Source organism: Strigops habroptila, chromosome 3 (assembly GCF_004027225.2).
Source record: "Strigops habroptila isolate Jane chromosome 3, bStrHab1.2.pri, whole genome shotgun sequence".
NCBI lineage: Eukaryota > Metazoa > Chordata > Aves > Psittaciformes > Psittacidae > Strigops > Strigops habroptila.
Genome location: NC_044279.2, coordinates 80,554,194 through 80,574,592, shown reverse-complemented (window position 1 = coordinate 80,574,592; position 20,399 = coordinate 80,554,194). Strand labels below are relative to the sequence as shown.

Sequence of the window (20,399 nt, the reverse complement as noted above, 5' to 3'; positions counted from 1 at the left end):
GCCATTCAGGGGTTCAGGGGCTGAACTTCTGCCCTTCAGCACCAGAGATGCAGAACTTTACCTGTTAGGATAACAAGAATATTGGAGACAGCAGAGCGAGATACCATAAAAGACTTAGTCACAACACTTACATGACATCTATCCAAAGATTAGCTCAGTAGCGTGCCCAACTCTAGGATATGCTTTATTGATAGCCCCCTGAAAAAGACATCTATAATTCTTTTTGATCTGGAATGTTAAAATCTTCACTAATTTTCCTAAATGCAACTTCAAGCAACCAACTGCATGAATTTAGAAATGCCTGAGAGAAAAGAGTTCATTCAGAACACCATCTGGTACAAAGCAAGTGGCTTGCACACGGTATGCTGCCTCGAGCATTGTGACGTGTCCTTTCTCCTTACCATACATCTTGCCTTCGTCTGACAAGATAATCTTCCGCCGTCCACATGGTGGGTAGATGGCTAGCGCTTCCTGGAAGCTCTGCTCAATGTCCGGACTCCACACACCCTCAGCGTCATTGTCAATAGGTTTGTCCAAGGCCTCACTGCCCCCTGAGTCGTTGCTCCCCTCAGGGGAGGTGGGAGAACTCCACTCGTTGGAGGTAATGGTGCCAGCTAGAAACTCCAAGGTGCGACACGGAGAAGCAGACTCAGAACCTGTGATGACAAACACATCCCATCTGTTAGTTAGAAATTCTCCTCGGGGGGGGGGGGGGGGGGGAACAAAAAGAAAAAGAAGAAATACTAAAAAAAAAAAAAGAAAAAAAGTTTAAAAACCTCTGTGAGGAGGGGTTTCACTTCAAGTTTACCTTAAATGGTAACACAACCCCATGCTTGATTTCTCTTTATGCTGAGATGAAAACCTTTTCTACGAATCTTTCTTATAAAACAGCCTGCTCCCATATCCCTTTGGCTCATTAAACATCACCTCCCAATTCTCAGACACTATGTCTTCTTGCCTGTGTCTTTGTCTCCTAATTTCATTCTCCCTGTGCTGCCATTATCTCTGTAACTGTTATTTAACTTTCTGAAGCACGCATACAGGGATTCAGTCTGTTTGAAAGACTATACAAAATAAAGCAGTGATGAATTATCTAGTCATCACTGAGCACTGAAATTTTCTTAGATACTGTTTCACTGGATCAGAGTTAGTAGTCGGTGTCATTTTTAACACTGACATTTCTTCTTCTCAAGGATCAGCTGCACTTCAAAAGAGCAATTTCTGGAGCCAGACAGTTTAATGCAATGTCTCCCAAATCTCAGCACTATATCCTGGCAGAAGCAGAAGGCACCATGAGTAAAAGGATAAAGGCACTAGGTTTCAGGTCAAGAATCCTAAGTGCTTAGCTTGTTTTCACTGCTCATCTTCAAATCGACCTTGGGCAAATTCCTTCAGTTTCCAGTGCTCTCTGCTCCCTCATGCTTTACCAATCTCAGGCTATTAGATTTGCCACTGGGCAGGAGCAGAAATTGTTTTCTTATTGAGCCTAAGGAGGCAGCTGCTAGCTCTTGAAAACTACAATAAATTATAGTCTACGCAAACCCCTAAAGTACAGGCTGAAGTCATTGAGTGGAGCTGCTAAAACACTCATTCAGAAAGTCTGTATGGACTTCAGACTATACAGACACTTCCAGTAAACTATACAGAAGACAAAGGGCTTTTAAAGACATGGATCATTCCCCTGCCTTAATCTCAAAGCTCTTCATTTACCTTTTTAATAGTTCTGTTATCTGAGCTACAAAGAATGTTTGCAAGCCACCATTTGAGAATCCAGTCAAATAAAAGAGTTCAAAACTTCCCTGAAAATCACCACATTGAGCTGGGTAGCGAGAAAATCAGAATAAGGATTTTTGTTTGTTTTTAGCAATAGCAAGAGAACCATCAAACCTGTACTGAACAAGAGTAAAGAGAGAGCTCTGACATGCCAAGTCAGACTAGCTCAGAAATATCACAGTGATAATGTAAAGGAGGACAAAAGAGAAATTTGGTCCTGGTCTATGTAAAAAACTAGCCAGAACAAAATCTGTCCTGTTATTGGCAAATGGGAAAAGCAGGTCCATTCATTCAACCTTTTAAGTTCAAAAATTTTGGGCTCATGGCTCCAGAAACTTTTCTGACATTATCTTCAAAAAACCCTGACATCATACACTCCTTTTTAAGCCTCTCTTTGGATTTCATGTTTACAAAATCTTCTCCAAGACCATATTATTCTTTTTTTTAAATAAAGGCTGTAATTATTAAGAATTCTATCATTCCAAAAGCTGAAGTTGTGAAGAGTTGATAACACTGGCTCTCAGTTTTGCTGCTCCTTGATTACTTTAGACAGCACCAGATACCTACTTTGCATGTCCACCAAAAACTCAGGAAAGAAATAAGATAATACTGATCATTTCAGTAATTTCTAGACACAGTATACTTCTTACACCATGGTGCAACATTTTAACAAGCACACACATTTAGAAAACCAAGTATACAAGTTATTTCCTGTGATAATGTTTTGAACACATGAACCACTGGAATGGTCTACCACTGTCCATCCATCCATTTCAGTCCCTACATTAGATTATTTCAATCCTCCTGAGCCATGCTATACATTTTCAGAGTTCTAATGAACATGGGAAGAAAGAGTAAAGTGAGAGGTGAAGGGGGCAGAAAGGGGAACTCACACCACCAAGACAGACATCACAAGCACACAGTGAATGGCACCAAAGCACGCAGTGTGGCTTTAAGAGCCCCCTGAAATGACCAGTAACAGTTGCTTCCTTCACCAAGCATCTATCACCAATACATCCCCTTTCACTGGCAGATGCTCAATAAAAAAAATTACATGGGTATTCAAGAGATTGTCTTGCTCGGGGAATCAGTGTAGAGGAGTAAGCTTTTCACAGGGGTACTCTGATCGAGAAACAAAAGCTATCTGTTATAGCCATTCTTCTTTGGATATTTTCCCAAGCATCCTTAGCCCTGGAGGCTGTCAAGACCCTCCATATTTAATGCACATTAAAATCTCCACAAATACAAGGCACAGACTAATTTTAAGTGAGGTTGACAGGCTGAGAAATGGAGGAGTTCAGAAAGAAACTTAAGGTGTGACAGCAAGGTATTCATAGTGCTACCTGCATTTGGAGCTGTGAGTCTCTTAACAGCCAGCAGGCTCCTCACCAAGTGAAAACATCCGTAACTGCTCAACTGTATGACTCCTAAAGTCATGGTCACTGGAAGCTACAACCTCTGCTATCATGACAAACCCCCTAGCAATGCATTCACATAGACAAAGTCATCTCCTAGTGAATGTATAGCCATCATAACCATAAAAAGCACCTATTTTAATTCCAGTTATTTTCATCTCCTTAATGTCCATGCCAACACAGATGAATACCTAGCAGATGATTTAAATATGGTAGACTTGCGTTGGAAACAAAGCAAATATATCTGAAGCATAACTATCCTCTTTCCCCCCCAAATCCTAAAGTTGGTGCCTGGTCACATTTTACAAGGCTTCACATCTGCACCAAGCACCTTCAGAGACAAAGGAAACTCTGCATCCTTTCTGATCCAAGCTTCAGAATAAGTGGAGAAGAAAACATGCTGTATTCAGTTCAGTGTCAACTCCCAAGACTCTCTTCTCCAAACATGAAAGAGAAGTTGCACCAACTTAAGCAGATGTCACTTGTATATTCAGGGAAGAGACAGAATATGTGAACTATATCTCACACTGGTTTAAATCAAGGGTGATGTGGAATATAAGAGCCATGAGAGAAGAAATTATACAAATCTTGAAGAGACTAGATCCCCCCCCCTTTTTTTTTTTTTAATGCTTCTTACTTTTTGTGCCTTGATGAGTAATGTTAGTGCTATCCCAAGTTACAGGTAGGTCAGCAGGCACTGAAATATGCTATCATGGCCTGATTCTTCTTTCCATTCTTGGCACTAAAGCTACTCTTGGTGGATGAAGAGAAAAGTGGAATTGTATAGACTGATCAGCACTACCTGGTCTGTGGGTCTCTGTTGGCTGAACACTTCAGGCCTCCCATTTCCTGCACTGTTGATCTGAACTCTGAACTCACTGGTAGCCAAAGTGGCTATTTATTAAACTAAGCAAAGCAAACTGTAGAGAAGCTGAGGGCTAAACTCTTGGTAAATGGCTTTATTAGTATGGCAAACTGAAAAAGCATCAGTGGAATCACTGTCTATTGAAAAAGAAATCTGGTTAAAACCAGCATTTTTCAAAAACATGCTAATATTGAAGGTCTTATTTATAAGGAAGGTTTGAATAATATTCATTAGAAACTATTTTAACAAAATACAAATGTTTCAGTTAGCATTTAGCTTTCAGTTTGCTTTTGGTTTCCCATTCAATCAATAGTAACTATACACCAACAGCTTTACCAGCAGGCAAATTTAATGGTGATTTGTGTTGCTGAGTATTCTACTATCACTAAATATTCTAATACTTGTAAAAAATTTCAAGTTCTGCCTGTGGAAGAGCTTGCAATCACCAAGTTTTCTTCTGATGTGGAGGGAATTTGATTCTGAAATCACTAAACAGACATCCCAGTTCCCAGGCATGCTCATACAATTCCGTCCCCATCTGAATCTCCTCACCAGGCACAGTTCTTAGGATCAGAGGAGTCAGAGGATGTTGTCCCAGTCTCATAGCAGGAAGTTTTGTCACAGGTCCCAGGCTTGGTGTTTGTTCTCTTCAGATTCCCTCAGTTTGAACTTACACTCCACTTCTTGGCTCTTGTATTTCTATTATTGTACTTTACAGTTGTTCTTATTCCGATCCTACTCTTATTTTACTGAGACGATTAATTACCTTTCTTTGTGGGGTCCACATGTCATGCATTCTCTCCTACAATCAAAGACACAAGCCCCTCACAGCACCTCCACCTCCTGTAACTCCGCAGTAACTTTACTTCCTTCTCACGTTTCCTCCCTCTGTCCAAATAACTGTTTCTTATTCACTCTTGCCCCTGTTCTTCTTTCTGCCATGGCCCATCTCTTAATGAGTCATTCACAAAGCAGACTTTTGGGTCAGAGGAAAGCAAAAACATGGAGAAAGCACAAAGATCTTTCAGCTCCAGCAGCTTTGGTTTAACTGTTCTGACGCTGGTAATTTCAACACCAACTCTCTTTCCTTTCATGGTATCTCACTGAGATTCAGAAATCCTGCAGGGCTAGACAGCTGCCAAGAGCCCTTCAGTGAGGTCTCATTGACAGGGACCACATCTTTAGCAGATTCTGTGGCCCGACACATCTGCTTTCTAATATTAATCCCTCAGTCATTACTGTTGGTAACAGCTCCCTCTTAAGTGTTTGTAGCAGCTGCTCAACAAAAAATCATACTTTCCTGAGGATCTGAAAAATTGCAGCCAGCTGTCTCCAGTTGTTCAGTTTTCTTAGAGCTGGTCTGTCCAAAAGGCTCTCCCCAGTCCATAGCCACCCCCTCTCCTGCTGGAATTGAAATCGAGCAGGACACACTAGCCAGAGACATCCCTGTTCCCTCACCCCTCCCAGGTTGGAACGCTTGCCAGCACAGCCATGTGGAGTCTGGCAGAACGATTCCCCTTCTGCTTCTGAGCTGGCTGCACTGTGACCAAGTTTTAGGAAGAAAGTCCCTTTATTCCTTGGTCTCATTTAATGGAACTGGAAGCTGTGGAGGTAGGGACTGCTTCCCATTACAGGTATTTATTCCTTTATGTCATTGTAATGCAAATAAAATCAAACAATTCTGGTATTCACTATCTTGGTAACATGAACCAAATACTGCTACTATAGTAATACTACTGAACCACAACATTTTCATTTATGATCAGCAGTCAAACAGAGAATTTCAAAAAAGAATGACTTTGGTCAGAAGAGAAGACATCCTGCTACTCAAACTACAACTCTAGAGTACTTTATAACAATAAGAAAACCTGGAAACGGCACCAATCAGTCAGTTACTTCCATCCTGAACACGCCAACAAATGAGCTTACACAATGCAGTCATACAAAGAGATTTGGGTTTAGAAAAGCAACAACTTGGAATACCACAAAATCTATTGCGCAAGTTATGATGGAAGATAGCATTCAAACTTACCAAAGGAAGAAGTCTGGGAAATTCTACAGGCCACTACAATAATAGCCCAGTTCCTCTGAAAGAGAAGAATGAGTGCAATCAGTAGATGAGTAGCTCTAGGGGGGTGGTGCAACTCAAAGACTGCAGGAAAAAAAAAACCCTTACTGGAAAGGGAAAAGGTGGGAAAGCAGCTATTCAGCAATAACTAAGGTCTGTTAAAGCTTGCACGGAAAAAAGGACAAATGAAGTCATGAACGTGTTTACAGGGTTTCTATGAAGCAAAATAAAGATACAACTGTCACAAGACCAAGTAGCACTGAACTGCACCTAGGAAGGTAACAGAACTTTTGCAGCACCAGCCAGCAACCAGCTGCTTGGGCTCCTCAGGAGCTGTACTCCCATCACGAAATCAGCCTGGAGCTAGCACCACTCAGCTTCCGCAGCTAGTGGAGATGGGCGGGTGTAGTTCACTGAGCCTTCGGAGGGGGCTCCACTCAAGCACCCCACAACGACTTACCCAAATGGTGAACCAGGCTACAATCTCACGTTTTGCCCTGGGCCTCCTGCAGTCCCTAAGCAACGCTGGCTGTTTCCTATGGATACCTCTATGTGCGCAGGACACCAGAGTAATGCTGCCTAATCCTGTGAATAAAACCAGTTAAGGTCTTACTTGCTGTAGGTGAACCAAAAGCTCTTTACAGGCAGCAGCACTAGGCAAGGAAAACAGGAGAACTTTTATTTCCCTGTGTGTATTGGGCAAGGTAACATAATCATTACATCTCCAGGCTGCATTGTGAGATTTTTGTCTCCACCTCACCACTGACTGGTTTACAAAGAAACAAGCACTACTAGCCTCAGATCATACCCAACATAAGCTTGGGCTCCAGCTGAGTGCTTACATAAAAGCAAGCTTCATCTGCTTGCTACACTGAAACTGCCTGCAGCAGTTGCTATTCCAAAGGTACCAGAGTTCTCCAGCAAAGCAAAACAACACTCCTAAATTATTGCAATAGCTGAGCTCTGGCTGAAACAGAGAGAGGATGTAGTGTCCACCACAGTGATGTAAATCAAAACAAGCAGAGCAGAGCACTTCTATCAGTGCAGCCCTGGATACTGCCGCCAAACAGTATGTGATTAGATAAGGCTGTGTGTGGCCTTGCACACCATCCAATCAGTTACATTCTTGATAAAGGAAACAGCACACAGAGCCTTGCTGCCCGAAGGAGGGGAGGGAAAAAATACACAACCAAACAACAAAACCCAAAGGCTGGTTCTGCTTCCTCTGGTCTAGGAGTGGCCAACCTGCGGATCGATCCTGAGCCACAGGCAACTCACGCACAACTCCCGCACAACTCCCACATACAGGTTACATCACGAGGCCACCAGCCTTGGACTGACAAAATGACCACTGCGTGATCTACATCTCAGCAGGAAGAGCAAAATAAGCCAGCAAAGGCAGCAGAGATTGACACTGCCAGGTTGCCCTGGGACTGAGCCATACAGTAGCTGGCCCCAGCCCTCAAAGGAACAGTGCAATTACTGGGGAGTCACCGTTATCTCACATGTGGGAATGTGTTTCAAAGCTTCCCAAACCAAAGAAGGTTGTGGCATACTGAAAATGGTCAGCCACCCTTGTGCTAGCAGAAGCAGTCACCAGGAGTCATTATTCCAACAAGCACGAAGCTGGTTAGAAAGCAATGAACCAGGAGAAAGTCCAGTAATCATGTCCCTTTTCTTCCACAGAATCCCCAGTAGTGTCAGCTAACACATTTAAATCACAGCTGTGCCTTCAAGTATAAACAGGTGTAGGCACTGACAGATTAAAATCACTTGAGTCTTACCAAACCAAGCTAGAGACAGAAATAAATAATAGCATTTTCCCAAAGAATATTATTTGCTTAATTATTAAACTATAGGGAACCTTTAATGTCAACCTAAAAAAGCCTTGCTCCTAACCCACTGAAAGTCAGTAGTTCTGAAAAATCTCACCAGACTCAAAAGCCTCCAATTTGCCCATGGAAGAAACTATAGCACAAACTGAACCACCAAATGACAAAATCAGACTGTGGGCAAAATCCAGACAAGAATTTCAAGACAAGAAAAGGTGAACTTTAAAGGTGATTTGCTATTGCAAGCGGTGTAACTTCAGAAGGGCTCATGTTTTTAGTCTGGAAACCAGGCATTTTTTGAGCCTTTCCTGACCAGTAACACGAAATTGAGGCACTCATAATGCCCGTTTTATGGTACCCAAATTGAATTCTTATTTCCTAATCCTGCCTTCTGTTCATGACATCTCTCAACCTCTTGTCTAGGACTCAAGGTTAGATGTCCCAAAAAACCCACCTCAGAACCGTGACATACTTAGCTTCCCATGACACTGAAATTTCACATGAACTCAAGACAGGAGACAGATGTTTCCAAATCTCATCCAAAGCAGTGAAAACTTTCAAGTCCAAAACTATAGCCAGACTTCAAGAAAAGAAATAGCTGAATCTGAGCTAAGAGATTTACAACAGTACATATATAAAAGCACTGACCACAACAACTCAGGAACACGCTCAGATTTCTGCATCTGCAGTGCTTGCAGGCAGTCTATGTTGTGGGCATGATCTATCTGGCCAGGGCTAAGCCCTTCACTGAAGCCTCAAGATTAAAGCGAACCACAAACTGCCAGAACAGGTATACAAAATGGGGTCTCAAGTCAATCAACCAATTAAGCATGTGCCTTGATTTTAGTAGTAGTTAGGAGCTTAAAGGTGTTTGATACTTTTGCTAAGGAAATGCCTACGTAAAGAACAACCATGGAACATCTGCATCATGAATGAATCCTACTCATGGCTACCAACCAAGCTTCACCCTCTTGGGGTATTCCAACTCAGTTTTGGAATACACGCTCCACCTAGAACATATATGAGGTGAACATTCACTGCTTACAGCTAAGATGATCACTTCCTGAGGGCTTATGCTGAGGAAAGTCCACCAGATTTGTTTTTATCTAAGAGATCCTAGCAAGCAGACAACAGCCATTTTAGCCAGATACCAGTTCTCCTACCACTTTGACACAAGAGACCGTAATGCCATCCTCAACTCAGACTAGTGTATTTTTGAGCTCAGAACTCTTCCCTCTCAATTGTGGCATAAACATATTGTCATATACAAACTGCTGAACATACAGGGATTATGAGAATCTGCAAATTTCAAGTAAAATCCCAACCCTCAAATTGGAACCACTAAGCAAAAAAAAAGATAAAGAAATGCCAAAACCTGAAAAACACCGGCCCCCAGATACTACAGGAAAGCAAAAAAAAAATCCTGATTTATCTCTTTGCCCTTCCAGACCCTTCTCGCCAGGAAGGTCAACAGGTTATATACCTTCTGCTGGTTTAATCTACAGGAGAACAAGGGCAGCTAGCCAAGCAAAACTAGATTCTTAAAGGGACACAGCCAACAACACTCTTGATTCCAGTTTTTACAATGTGTTCTTACAAATAAAACCTGTGACCAAAAAGAGTGGTAAAAAGATAGCTGCTTCTCTATTTTTCAGTTAGCTTACTGGATAAACAGAAACAGCGATTTACATTGTTTCTCCTGCAGAGTCATTTTCTTCCGTTCTTGTAGATCCTTCACAAACAAATAGGGGTGGGGAAATAAACAGGATTTTATTTATTTTTATAAAAATAAGTCAAAGAGCAGTGAGGGTACTTGGGAGAAAATCTTCTTACACAAACCTCTCCTTTACACCTCTCTCATTTTTTCCCTAAGCTGTCAGGATTTCCAAACCAGTAGAACCTCTCTAAATCCTGCTAATCTGGTATCAGTGAGCTTTATTTCAAAGACCAGCTATGGAGAAGTATGATCAAGTAAAATGAACTTAAGATACATCAGCAAATCCTTCCTTTCCATTTCAGCATACACATGCTCAGTGCTCTCTTGACTTTTCCTCCTTCAGGTAAAAGTAGTCCTGGTTACAAGAGATTAGACTTTGCCTGGACATCTGTCATTAATGCTTACCATACTGTTTGAAGGGAGGCACTTTGAGGACTACCCTTATTTATTTTCTCTTTGGCAACAGCAAAGCAGATCCTTCAAAGGCTTGTATCTAGGCTCTGAAAGCCACCGGCACTCATGTCTCAGAAGTACAGCAAAGTAAAACACCTACCCTTTGGCAATCATATTTTAATGAAGGTAAGAACAAGGTAATTATAAGCCTACAATGGAACAGAAAAACAGAGCTAGTGACTCAGCCAGTGGCACCAGGAACTGGAAAACCTGCCCCTCCCTAGCAGGAAAACTCTAATTCATATGGTGTTAAAAACAAAGGGGAGTGACTGCATCATCTCCAGAAAAAGGAGGACCCAAGGGGCAGGAACAACAACAATAAAACCCACCTAAAACCAAACAACACCAACAAAACACGTGCACACACACAAAAAAAAATAAAAAAAAATAAAAAAAATCACTGAAAGGCTCCAAACAAACCAAACAAAACCAAAAAACCCACAAGAACCAAACCCTCCACCTCCAAATCCCCCAAAACTCTTTTTAATCTCCAGTCTCAGATCTTTTAATGAGCTCCATGCATGCGAATTCTTGACTTTTTACAAGGCTCTACAAAGAAACATGTTGGCTGTTTATTTAGCATGGTGGTAGGCATAAGACAGAAGTTGGAGAGAGGAGTATAAACTACTGTGAATCTTGACAAACTCGATTGTTCTTCAAAGTAGAACAGAATTTCCATGAAGTTAGGGAAAAAAAGAATACAGTGCATGATGTGATAGGTTTAGATTTAGAACAGCATTTACTACTCTCCAAGGAAATCATAGCTGAAAAATTACTTCAAATTGGCTTTGGAGAGTATTGATCATATTATTAGAAAATTAACAGATTCAAAACCTAAGTGTAACTATATATAGCAATGGAACCAAAAGGTACAGGGGGCATCTACTGGGTTGCTGCAGGGATCTCTACCAGTCCAGTTTTCTCTGACATCTTAGAAACCTAAGACTGAATAAAGGGAATGTTAATGAAACTTGCATGTGATACAGGATGAAGTTTACAAACACCAGTGAATAGAAACAACTCAAAGGGATTCAGATAGCTCAAAAACAAACAAGAGAAGCAAGGGGGACAAATAAGACTATGCGGAGATAGTAATGCAAACAAACTGAATAAACAATGAAAAAAACTGAGATAAATGAACGAAAAAGCCCTGCCAGAAGCAGGAGCTGAATACATGCAAGAGTGAGAATGCTGAATAAATGAGAGTTGCCTGCAAAGCAAACGCTTCTACAGAATGACCAATGTAACTTTTGCCTGCCTGTGCTCAGATATCGCTCCAGGCAACAGAGGTGAATCACCTCTAACATGTGGAATATCAGATCTCATTCTGCAAAAGGAACACAGATAAAGTGAAGAGTATAAAAAACAATCATTAGGCATAGAACAACAGACGCTGAAAAATATTTAGTCTCATTAGTAGCTTGTAAGAACTTAGAAGGTGCAAATGCAGACAGTAAGTAATCATTTCACAGAAATACACACCAAGGCAGTAGAGCAAGAGAACTTTTCTAACAATAAAGTACATTGGGCAATGGAAAACTTGCCCAAGAAAATTACTGGAAGACCCACTGCGTAGCATTTGGGGAAGGGGCAGGGCACAGAGGACAACAGACACAACAAAAACCAAACAACAAATGAGCAAGGGACAAACCTGAGCTATAGGGAAAGTATAACAGATCTTTAAAAAAAAAGTAACGGTGAATTTTTGCTCTCTTAAGATACAGCCATGGCCGGATAAGACAGAAAAATCATTTCACTATCACAGAAGCAACTATAGACATGATCCAAGCAACTACTTAAGGTGGGAAAAGATGGCAATATTGCTAAGGAAATGTCCATTCTTCTCCACTGCCCACCCCCTCGTGATTGTACTAGCTTCTCCAAACACACCAGCATTTATGTGACCACATGATTAACTGGACTGGAGAACAGATATAGCTGATCAGCCCCCTGGTCTGGGTCAGTAAACAGCAGTGCCAATACCCATGCCAGTGACAAAGGAAAGAAGTGTCACAAATACGGAAATGGACGGTTTGAGGCTGTGCAGACAGGTTCTGTCTACAACAGTGAAAGCCTGAAGTCTTTGTGGACCCACCCCTTGAGTTATGTTGTGATGGAACCAAGAACTGAAAGATACAATCAGAAAAAGACATATAATGCAAAGGAAGGAAAGCTGTGAAGGAGCATAATGTCGCTCCAAACAGAGACACAAGCAGCATCTATTGGAAACCGTAGTTTTCAGCAACCTCCTCAAAACTCTACTCACTGTATTCGAGTTCTGTGAAACAAACACCTGAATAAGAAAACCAACAGCAACTGTGATTTTATTTTAAATCACAAGCAACATTTGGCGCCATGGAGCCCTTTTTCTCTTCAGAGCTTGACAGTACTGTTTTCACACAGTTTTCCCACAGTCGTTCTGTAATACACTAACATTACAAGACTTATCACAGCAATAACCTAAAATACTTCAAAGCAATCAGTAAAATTAATTTTAAAAATCCAAAAGATGTAGCAGGAACCAGGATGGTGGAGAAATTTCTAACACTCATTCTCATGCACAATAATTGCTCCCAAGATCACCTCCAAGAGGATATGAACAACGAGCTGACTGTCCAGTTTAGAGATGATAGACTTTGTCACATGCTCGAGTCGAGGGAGCTATCCAGACTGGGATTTAGGAAAACCCTGTAAGGTCACTGCATCCTGGCTGGCTGCCCTTCGTTCTGCTATCACAAGTTCCAGAGAAAACCATAGAGTCCCTGAGCATCCAACAGCCCCAGCAAAGAACCCCCTCTGTATTCACTACAGCATGATTCAGGTTGTTATCTGTCATCATCTCTGTCGTGAGAAAAAGCTATCAAGACCAAAAGGCATTAACTGCACAGGTGACAGTACAGCAGCTTCAACCCGGACCTAGCACTTTTACATTCCCAATCTGTTATCCCCCTTGTTCCGTTCCTCCCTGTTACCCTCTGCCATGTCCTACTGCCCACTTCGTTCTGTAGAAGAACAATAAAACCTCTTACATCTACACAGACAGATGGACAGACAGATGAACAAATGCTCTGCTCACTTTGCACAGTGCAATCAAAACTAGGGGAAGCCGATCTGTTCTGAGGAATAGGAAACAAGAAAAAAAAAACCACAAAACAATCTCCAAGTCTCCTTCCCTCCCACCCAGCCCCCTGCATTTGAAAAGTATGTTGCATTGTTTATTTGTAGAGGATTTGCAGAACTTAACTCTTAAGGTTAGAAAGTAGCATGAATGTAACTTCAGGTTAAACAAAAAATGGTAGATTAGTTGTGGTTGGTTTTGGTTTGTTTGGGTGGTTTCCTTTTGTTTGTTTGCTTTAACATATATGAGCATTCACCATAAAGTACCTCACAGAAGTCTTTAAAATACACTGAGTTACACTCATTCCCCCTTCTACAAAAAAAGCCTCATCTTTAGCATCCCGTGCATGGAATTGTTTAAACGGAATTATCTACATGAAAAATTACTTGGAGAAGATTTTTGTTTGGGTTTTGGTGGGGCTTTTTTGTTTGGCTGGGGTTTTTTGTGTGGTTTTCTCTTTTGGTTTTTTTTTTTTGTTTGTTTGGTTGGTTTGGTTTTGGGTTTTTTTTTTTTGTTTGTAATTTAAATCCTTTCCAGAGGCATGCCGGCAAAACTCAACTCTAACTTTCGAATAACTGCTCCGGGAAAACAGCATTTCTCATCTTTGGTAAATGCCCTGTAACAACCCACATGCCTTCTCACGGATGGGTTCGCTTATGATTTTGTTTGTTTATTTGTTTTTCTCCATAATTTACATTAAAATTTATTACAGGGAGTAGTGATCCTTCTCTCCACCCTTCCCAAGAACACCTCTACAACGGGTGCAGAAACCTGTTTTTTCCCTATTACAAGTGTTAGCAGTTTTCAGCCGATGCGACAAGCGACCGAGTTGCCCAAGTCCCAGCGCCGGCAACCCCTCGCCGACGGAGGAACGCGCCGGAGCCTCCATTGAGGATGTTCCTATCGCTTCCTTTGTATGCCTGTGCCTCCTCCGTCGCACATGATCGGCTCCAAACACCCCCCTTTTCACCCCATCTCCCGCAGGAACCCGTACCCCTTCGCCCCGCGCGAAAGCGATGATCGTGAAATAGCGTGTCCTGACCTGAGCAAGGCAAGAGCGGCTGTTGTTCCGTAGGGGCAGCGGAGACCGGCTCCAACTCCTCCTTCTGCTCCAGGACTTTCTGCCAAAAAGAGCAGACGACGGCTGTTCCTGCGCGCCTGCCCCTCGCTCCCGCCCGATCCCCACCCCCGAGCCCGCAGGGGTGGGAGCGGGGGCTTGGGAAGGGGGCGCGGGCGGGTCAGCTTCGCGCTCCGCAACGCCACCGCCGAGTCGGAGAGAAAGAAGAAAGTTGCCGGGGAGCCCCAGCGGCCCTCGGGGCGGCTCTGGGGTGGGCCCTCGGGGCTCCCCCTTCCCTTGGTCCCGCAGCGTCGGGGACAGCGAGAACAATACCGGGCCGGGCGCTCCTGCCGGCCGGGTGTCCAAGGAGGAGGTCGGAGCGGCAGCCCGGGCCGGCGGGAGCGGAGGCACAAAGCGCACACTCACCTGAGGAGCGCGGGAGCGGACGGCGGGACGGCGAACCCGCGCGGCGGCAGCGAGGGGGCGGCAGCGGCGGCCGCGGTCGGGCAGGAGTTCGGGAGGAAAAGGGAGGGTTTTTATTTCCCCTGGAGTTTGAAAGGAGGAAGTGAGGAATGCGAGGAATGAGAGTTGGTATGAAATGAACGCGGCCGTGGGAGGGGACTGCCGGCTAGCGCAGGGGCTGAGACGGGGCTAGGGAGGGGACTAGCGGGAGGGTGGTGAGAGAAGTGCCGAGGCGGAGTTAGGAACAAAACCCAGCGGGGCCGGGCGCTCCCCGGCCGGGGGCCGCGTGTGACCGGGGCGGAGGGAACGGCGGCAATAGCCGGAAGAGGGGGCCCGTGGGGGAAGGTCGCTCCGCACAGGGGGAGCGGAGGAAGGAAACTCTGAGCGGCCGAGAGCGGGGAGCGGCCGGGACGCCGCCGCCTCCAAGCATCGGCGCGGTGCCCGGGCGGGGAGAGAAGTTGGAGTCCGCGTCCAGGCCGGGCCGGCTTCGGCCGGAGGAAAGACCCCTGGAGAGGCCGCCGCTTGCGCGGTCCTTTCCCAGGGGCGGGACTCCGGCACGGAGGGGATTCGCTAACCCCTTCGAGCAAGCGCGGCCCGCCGACAACACTTCCTCGAGGCCCCTTAGGGATGTGATGTGATTTCTAGCCAGCACCGCTGCGCAAGGAACCAACCCCAACACCGCAAAAGTAGTTGTAACAGTTTAATTGCCCCGAGAGCATTCCAGAAAGTAAACTACTTGCCTAACAGCAAAGGGGTGTTCTCTGTGGCTTTTCTCAATCTCACAAGGAAGCTACTCGTTTCCTGTCCATTCATACAGGAATGCCAACATGTTGCACTGGAAAATGCTGATACAAAGCTGAGAGTTGGACTAAGGTTGGAAAGCCACATCCCAAAACCAAAAACAGTAGTAAACCAACAAGTTTAGTAAATGTAATGACATCCTGTCAGTAGCTCTGGGCAATGCTGCTACATCAACAAAAAAACTTTTTCATGTCTCCAGCAGGTGACTTTGTCACAGGTTCCTGCTGTGCACATAACTACCTGTGGTAGAGTTATGACACACTTGGTTTTGTTTAAAACTTTGAAGTTCAATAAAAATATTGAAGAATTTGAATAAGAAAAATCTCAGCTTTTGGTAAGAATCCAAAGCTAAAACATTTTGTAACTCTTTTCAAGTTGCAGAGAAAAGACTGAAAAGGGGACCTAGATGTGTCCTAAAGTCTCAGGAACTAGATGGCAAACCCCATCAATTTCATAAACTTAGTCTTGGGATTTGGAAGGCCAACTCCAAATTTGCCATATGGGCACAAGTTAACTCCTGGGGAGATTCCAGCCGGACACAAGAGGAAATGTCACTAATCAGCCATTGGAATAATCTTCTCAGAGAAGTGGTGGACTCTCCAACACCGGACACTGTTAAGATTCGTCTGGACAGGGTGCTGGGACATCTAGTTCAGGTCGTGCTTTGCCAAGAAAGGTTGGACCAGATGATCCTTGAGGTCCCTCCCAAGGGACCCTCCCTCCCTGGGTTTCTGTGATTCCCCTTTTTCTATTTTTCTTAGTTTGGCAGTGCTGAAGATAAACCGATATTAGTAAACCTTTTTAATACACAATTACTTTTCTTTGGAAGGCAATGCAGCAATATTGTATGAATGCTTAAGATTTTAAGAAAAAATATATGATACAGCTGTCAATATATATTGTATATACAATATAAATATGAAGTTACAAAAGTCAAATTATTTTGTGGGTTTTTTTGTTTGTTATATAAAGCCCTGCAGTGATCTCATTTAGCCACTGTTTCTGCTAAGCTGTATTCAAAAACAGGTAATTTAACAAAAAAATATGTATTAAAGGTAGCTCACTTCTCATCACACCTGCTCACTATGAATTCTAGGCCAGGTCTCATGATTATGTGACTAACACATTGTTTTGCTCCCATTTCCCTGCAGAATCAACATAGCTCAAAGAGAAGGAATTGAAACCTATTCCTTCCTGTGACTCATCACACAAATTGTTTGCAGGACTCCATTCAGTTGCAGATGAAAACCTGCTCCAGAGAACAGAAGGGTTTTGGAGGTGGTTTTTTGGTGATTTGTGGTGTTGGGTTTTGGGGTTTTTTTGGAGTGGGGTTTTTTTTTCCCTTTTTTTTTTTATGATTTTTTATTTTTCCTTTATTGGTGGTAATGTGAAAGCAAACTATTCTGCTCAGAACAGGAAGTTGGCAAGCTGATGAGACCTATCTGTACTCTGTCTGAATGATTTTGATATGCAGCTTTTAAAATATTGGCTCACAGTAAAATATATCACTTTCCCTTTAATAAAGGGATCAATTCAATTAAGCATTAAAAAAAATTAAATCCTTTCTTTTTGTTATAATTTTAAGCTGTTTTGTTGCAGACAGTGCAATGGTTTGCCTTGTTTGGAAATGTTAATGTGAATAATCACAAATTGCATCTTCTAGAATAAATTAACTAATTTATGTATTCTCTAAATTAAATGTTACATTGCCAGAGCAGGTTCTGCTATAATAGTCTTAATGCATTGTGGTGAAGTTAGTTTGCTTCTGTACTTTTCTCCCATTTTGGGATCAAAGAAGTGACCTCCAGCTTCCAATGAGGAAAGAATAATTCCATATAAACATATTAAGGGACAGAATGAGAAGACAAAAACTCTATGAACCATACAGTTCAAGAGATGCAAGAGTAACAGTGGGTACAGGTGCTCTGCCTTCTTTCACAGAAGGGCTTTCAATTCTTACCACTTCACCGCTGTAGCAGGCTGTTTTCCCTGTTATTAAGGAAGCCCTTATACCAGTGCTGCTTTTCTACTCACCTTCATAACTGCATGCTGGGCCAAGCATCTTTCTGAATTCTGGGTTTCAGCAGTAGTTCCAAACTGCAGTTACGTACAGCAGTTTGACATTGTGGCTGTCTGCATCAAAGAAGGAATCTTTCCGGAGTTTGGTTTCTCAAGACTTTGCACAACTGTTAGCTCTTGACCTGTAAATCATGGGAAAGGCTTTGCTTGTCTTCTGTATCAGGAAATCAATGTCAACTGAGAGATTTATAGAGCTGTTAATACCGGCAAGTCAAGGAACACACTAAGTAAAGTATTATTATTATGCTAATAGTAACAACCCCCCCTGTCCTACTGCTACCAAATTCAGCAGTAAAACTTCAATGAGAGTGGGACTGACCCCTAAAAGAGCAAGAAATTACTCAGTCTTATGTTTGTGAGCCAAGGAGCTTCTAGCAGGCTCGTAGCTGTTTTAGTCTGCTAGATCTACTTTTAGGATTCATATTTAACAGTTTAATATGCTTCCTTCTTTGTTGCAAGATCTCTTTGGGATTTCAAGAATGTTACATTTGCACATATTACTGTACTAACATTACTGTGCTAAGAACAAATGCCTAGTAGTACTTCCTGCTCAGTCTTCTATCCCAACTAAATCTCACTTGGCTCAGATGGAACTGGGGGGGGGGGAAGAGGTGCATGAAGAATAGGGCTTATACATTGAGAGCTGTGTTAGTTTCAGATTATCAGCCCCACCGTATCTCCTCTTACAGAAGTTCATACATGTCTCAGTGGAAATAGGAAAAAATAACCACTTCAACTTGGTGTTCCTCCTAGCCTTGTATTATTTCAGTTCTTGATTCAGAAATACATGGTATTGTACTTCAACAGTACAATGGGCTCAGATGGAGAGTATGAAAATGCATAAAGAACCACTTCAAAAGCCCTAACCAGACAGTGGAAGAAACATTAAAAACATGGGGCAGAGAAATGCAACTAGCTTAAAGAAAGAATCAAATGGAAACCAAGAACTATACAGGAAGAACTGCTGCTGAGAGAACAAAAAATAGAGATGAACTTTACATTTATCCCCAGACTTCTAAGTGTATGGGAAAAAAAAAACCAAAACCAAACACCACAAAGAGAACTAGGAATTACAAAGGAAAAGGAGGTGTAAGAAGGGAGATGAGATATGACAGGAAGAAACTGACGTAGTATCCAGTACAGGAGGAACAAAGAACACAAAAGTGACAGCAAAATTCTACGAAAAACTCATTAAGAATTAAAGATTTTTTTCCAATATATAAATTAGTTTATTTTCATTTAGATATAAAAGTTATAAATACAATTCATGTAAAACATTATCTGATAAAAGAGCACAGAATATGTTAATCTGTCTGCACAATCTGACTGAAACCCAGAGGCCCTGGCCTTCCTAGGATCATTTCATGTCAACAAATAGCTTGAAGAGCCACTGCTGACAAACCTAACTGAAAGGGTGAGTAAAGGGATGCTACTGTGGCCTTCTGAGCAGAGAGAAAATCATCTTGAATTAAAGTTAGCATTCTACCTTCAGGTCACCCCAAACTAACATAAGGCAGTTTCTTTCACACAAACCTAGTCAGAAAAATAATCAGACAGGTAACAAACTGACTTAGTTTTTCTAGATGGGTAAAGGGAAGGCAAAGCCATCAGCCAAGAACTCAGAAGAGCACAAATGGAAAACACTGTCAGGTCTTGAGTCCAGCCTGATGAGCAGGAAGTACATGAAGGCACAAAAGAGATGCAGGAGTCAAGTTCTCTTCAGGACAGCTCTGCTGATGAGATCATCTGAAGATAATGGCTCACTCGCTATGCAAGCATCTGAGATGTGAGCTGGAATTCTCAGCATCACTTCATAATTTACAGTTAAATACAGAGTTTGCACATGATTACCATAGCTGGTTGGTTGTTTTTCCCCCACCCCGGCAATATCAGAAAATGTCTTCACAAAGTTTCATTATTTTGGAAGAGTAAGTGATACCTGCCACTGCAAAGACTCAAGAGCCCAAAAGCAATAGATCTGGCTCTTTGGAGCGTGAAACAGAGTTAGTCTGCTGACAACAGCAATATCAAAAGCTGGAGAACACCTATTCTTGTCTTGATAGAGGGATTAAGTTTTCCAGGATCATCATGAGTATGCATAGTGGCCACAAACCAGGAGAGATAGTAACTGTTCTCTGCTTTAGTACACATGTGCACACTATGAGGCTTACATGCCACAGCGTGCAGCAATTCACTCTGATGAATCAAGGCCATATGAATCAAGAATCATTCCATGCTGTGACCTACAGTCCCCACACTGTATATCCAGCATTAAAAATGGAACACTGGAAGGACATATTGCAAAGCCACGTGATATATTAATTAATTTTTTTAATCTTACTGATGCCTTCGAAAACACCTGTAATCTTCTTTTGAGGTAACTCCTTCTTATATTTAGGTTAAAATTATTTATATAAAATCTACTTTAATATGTCATGACTTGAGATTAAAAGAAAAAATAAAATCAGTTGCTTATTCCTAAAAACGTAGCAAGTTTTACAAACAATGGACAAATTAATTAAAAAATAATTCTGATCAGCATACAGCCTAGATTAAATCAATCAGAACACTGCTTTTCAGGAATAGGACTGTATACTGTACAGTTACAATAGTACAGTTACAGTACCATACTATTGTATGTATTGTTACAATACTACCTTCTGCCAAATTCTGTCAGATTCTATCATCTGTTCAGTCTCATTTTTCACTAGTAAAAATAACAGAGACAGTAATGGATATATCACCAACTAAAAAGTAAG

At 42.3% G+C, this 20,399-nt stretch overlaps 1 protein-coding gene across 1 annotated transcript in view; it reads right to left on the bottom strand.

Annotated features, from left to right (window-relative positions):
• Positions 1 to 14,792, bottom strand: part of TEAD4 (TEA domain transcription factor 4) — a 56,268-nt gene extending 41,476 nt beyond the window's left edge. Inside the window, exons 1-4 of the mRNA XM_030480086.1 lie at positions 14,725 to 14,792; positions 14,284 to 14,362; positions 6,086 to 6,140; positions 402 to 656 (exon numbers count right to left, since the gene is read on the bottom strand). Of these exons, the coding sequence (XP_030335946.1) occupies positions 402 to 408 (7 nt within the window). The 5' untranslated portion in view covers positions 409 to 656; positions 6,086 to 6,140; positions 14,284 to 14,362; positions 14,725 to 14,792. The remainder of the gene's footprint in view (positions 1 to 401; positions 657 to 6,085; positions 6,141 to 14,283; positions 14,363 to 14,724) is intronic.
• Positions 14,793 to 20,399: the final 5,607 nt, after the last annotated feature.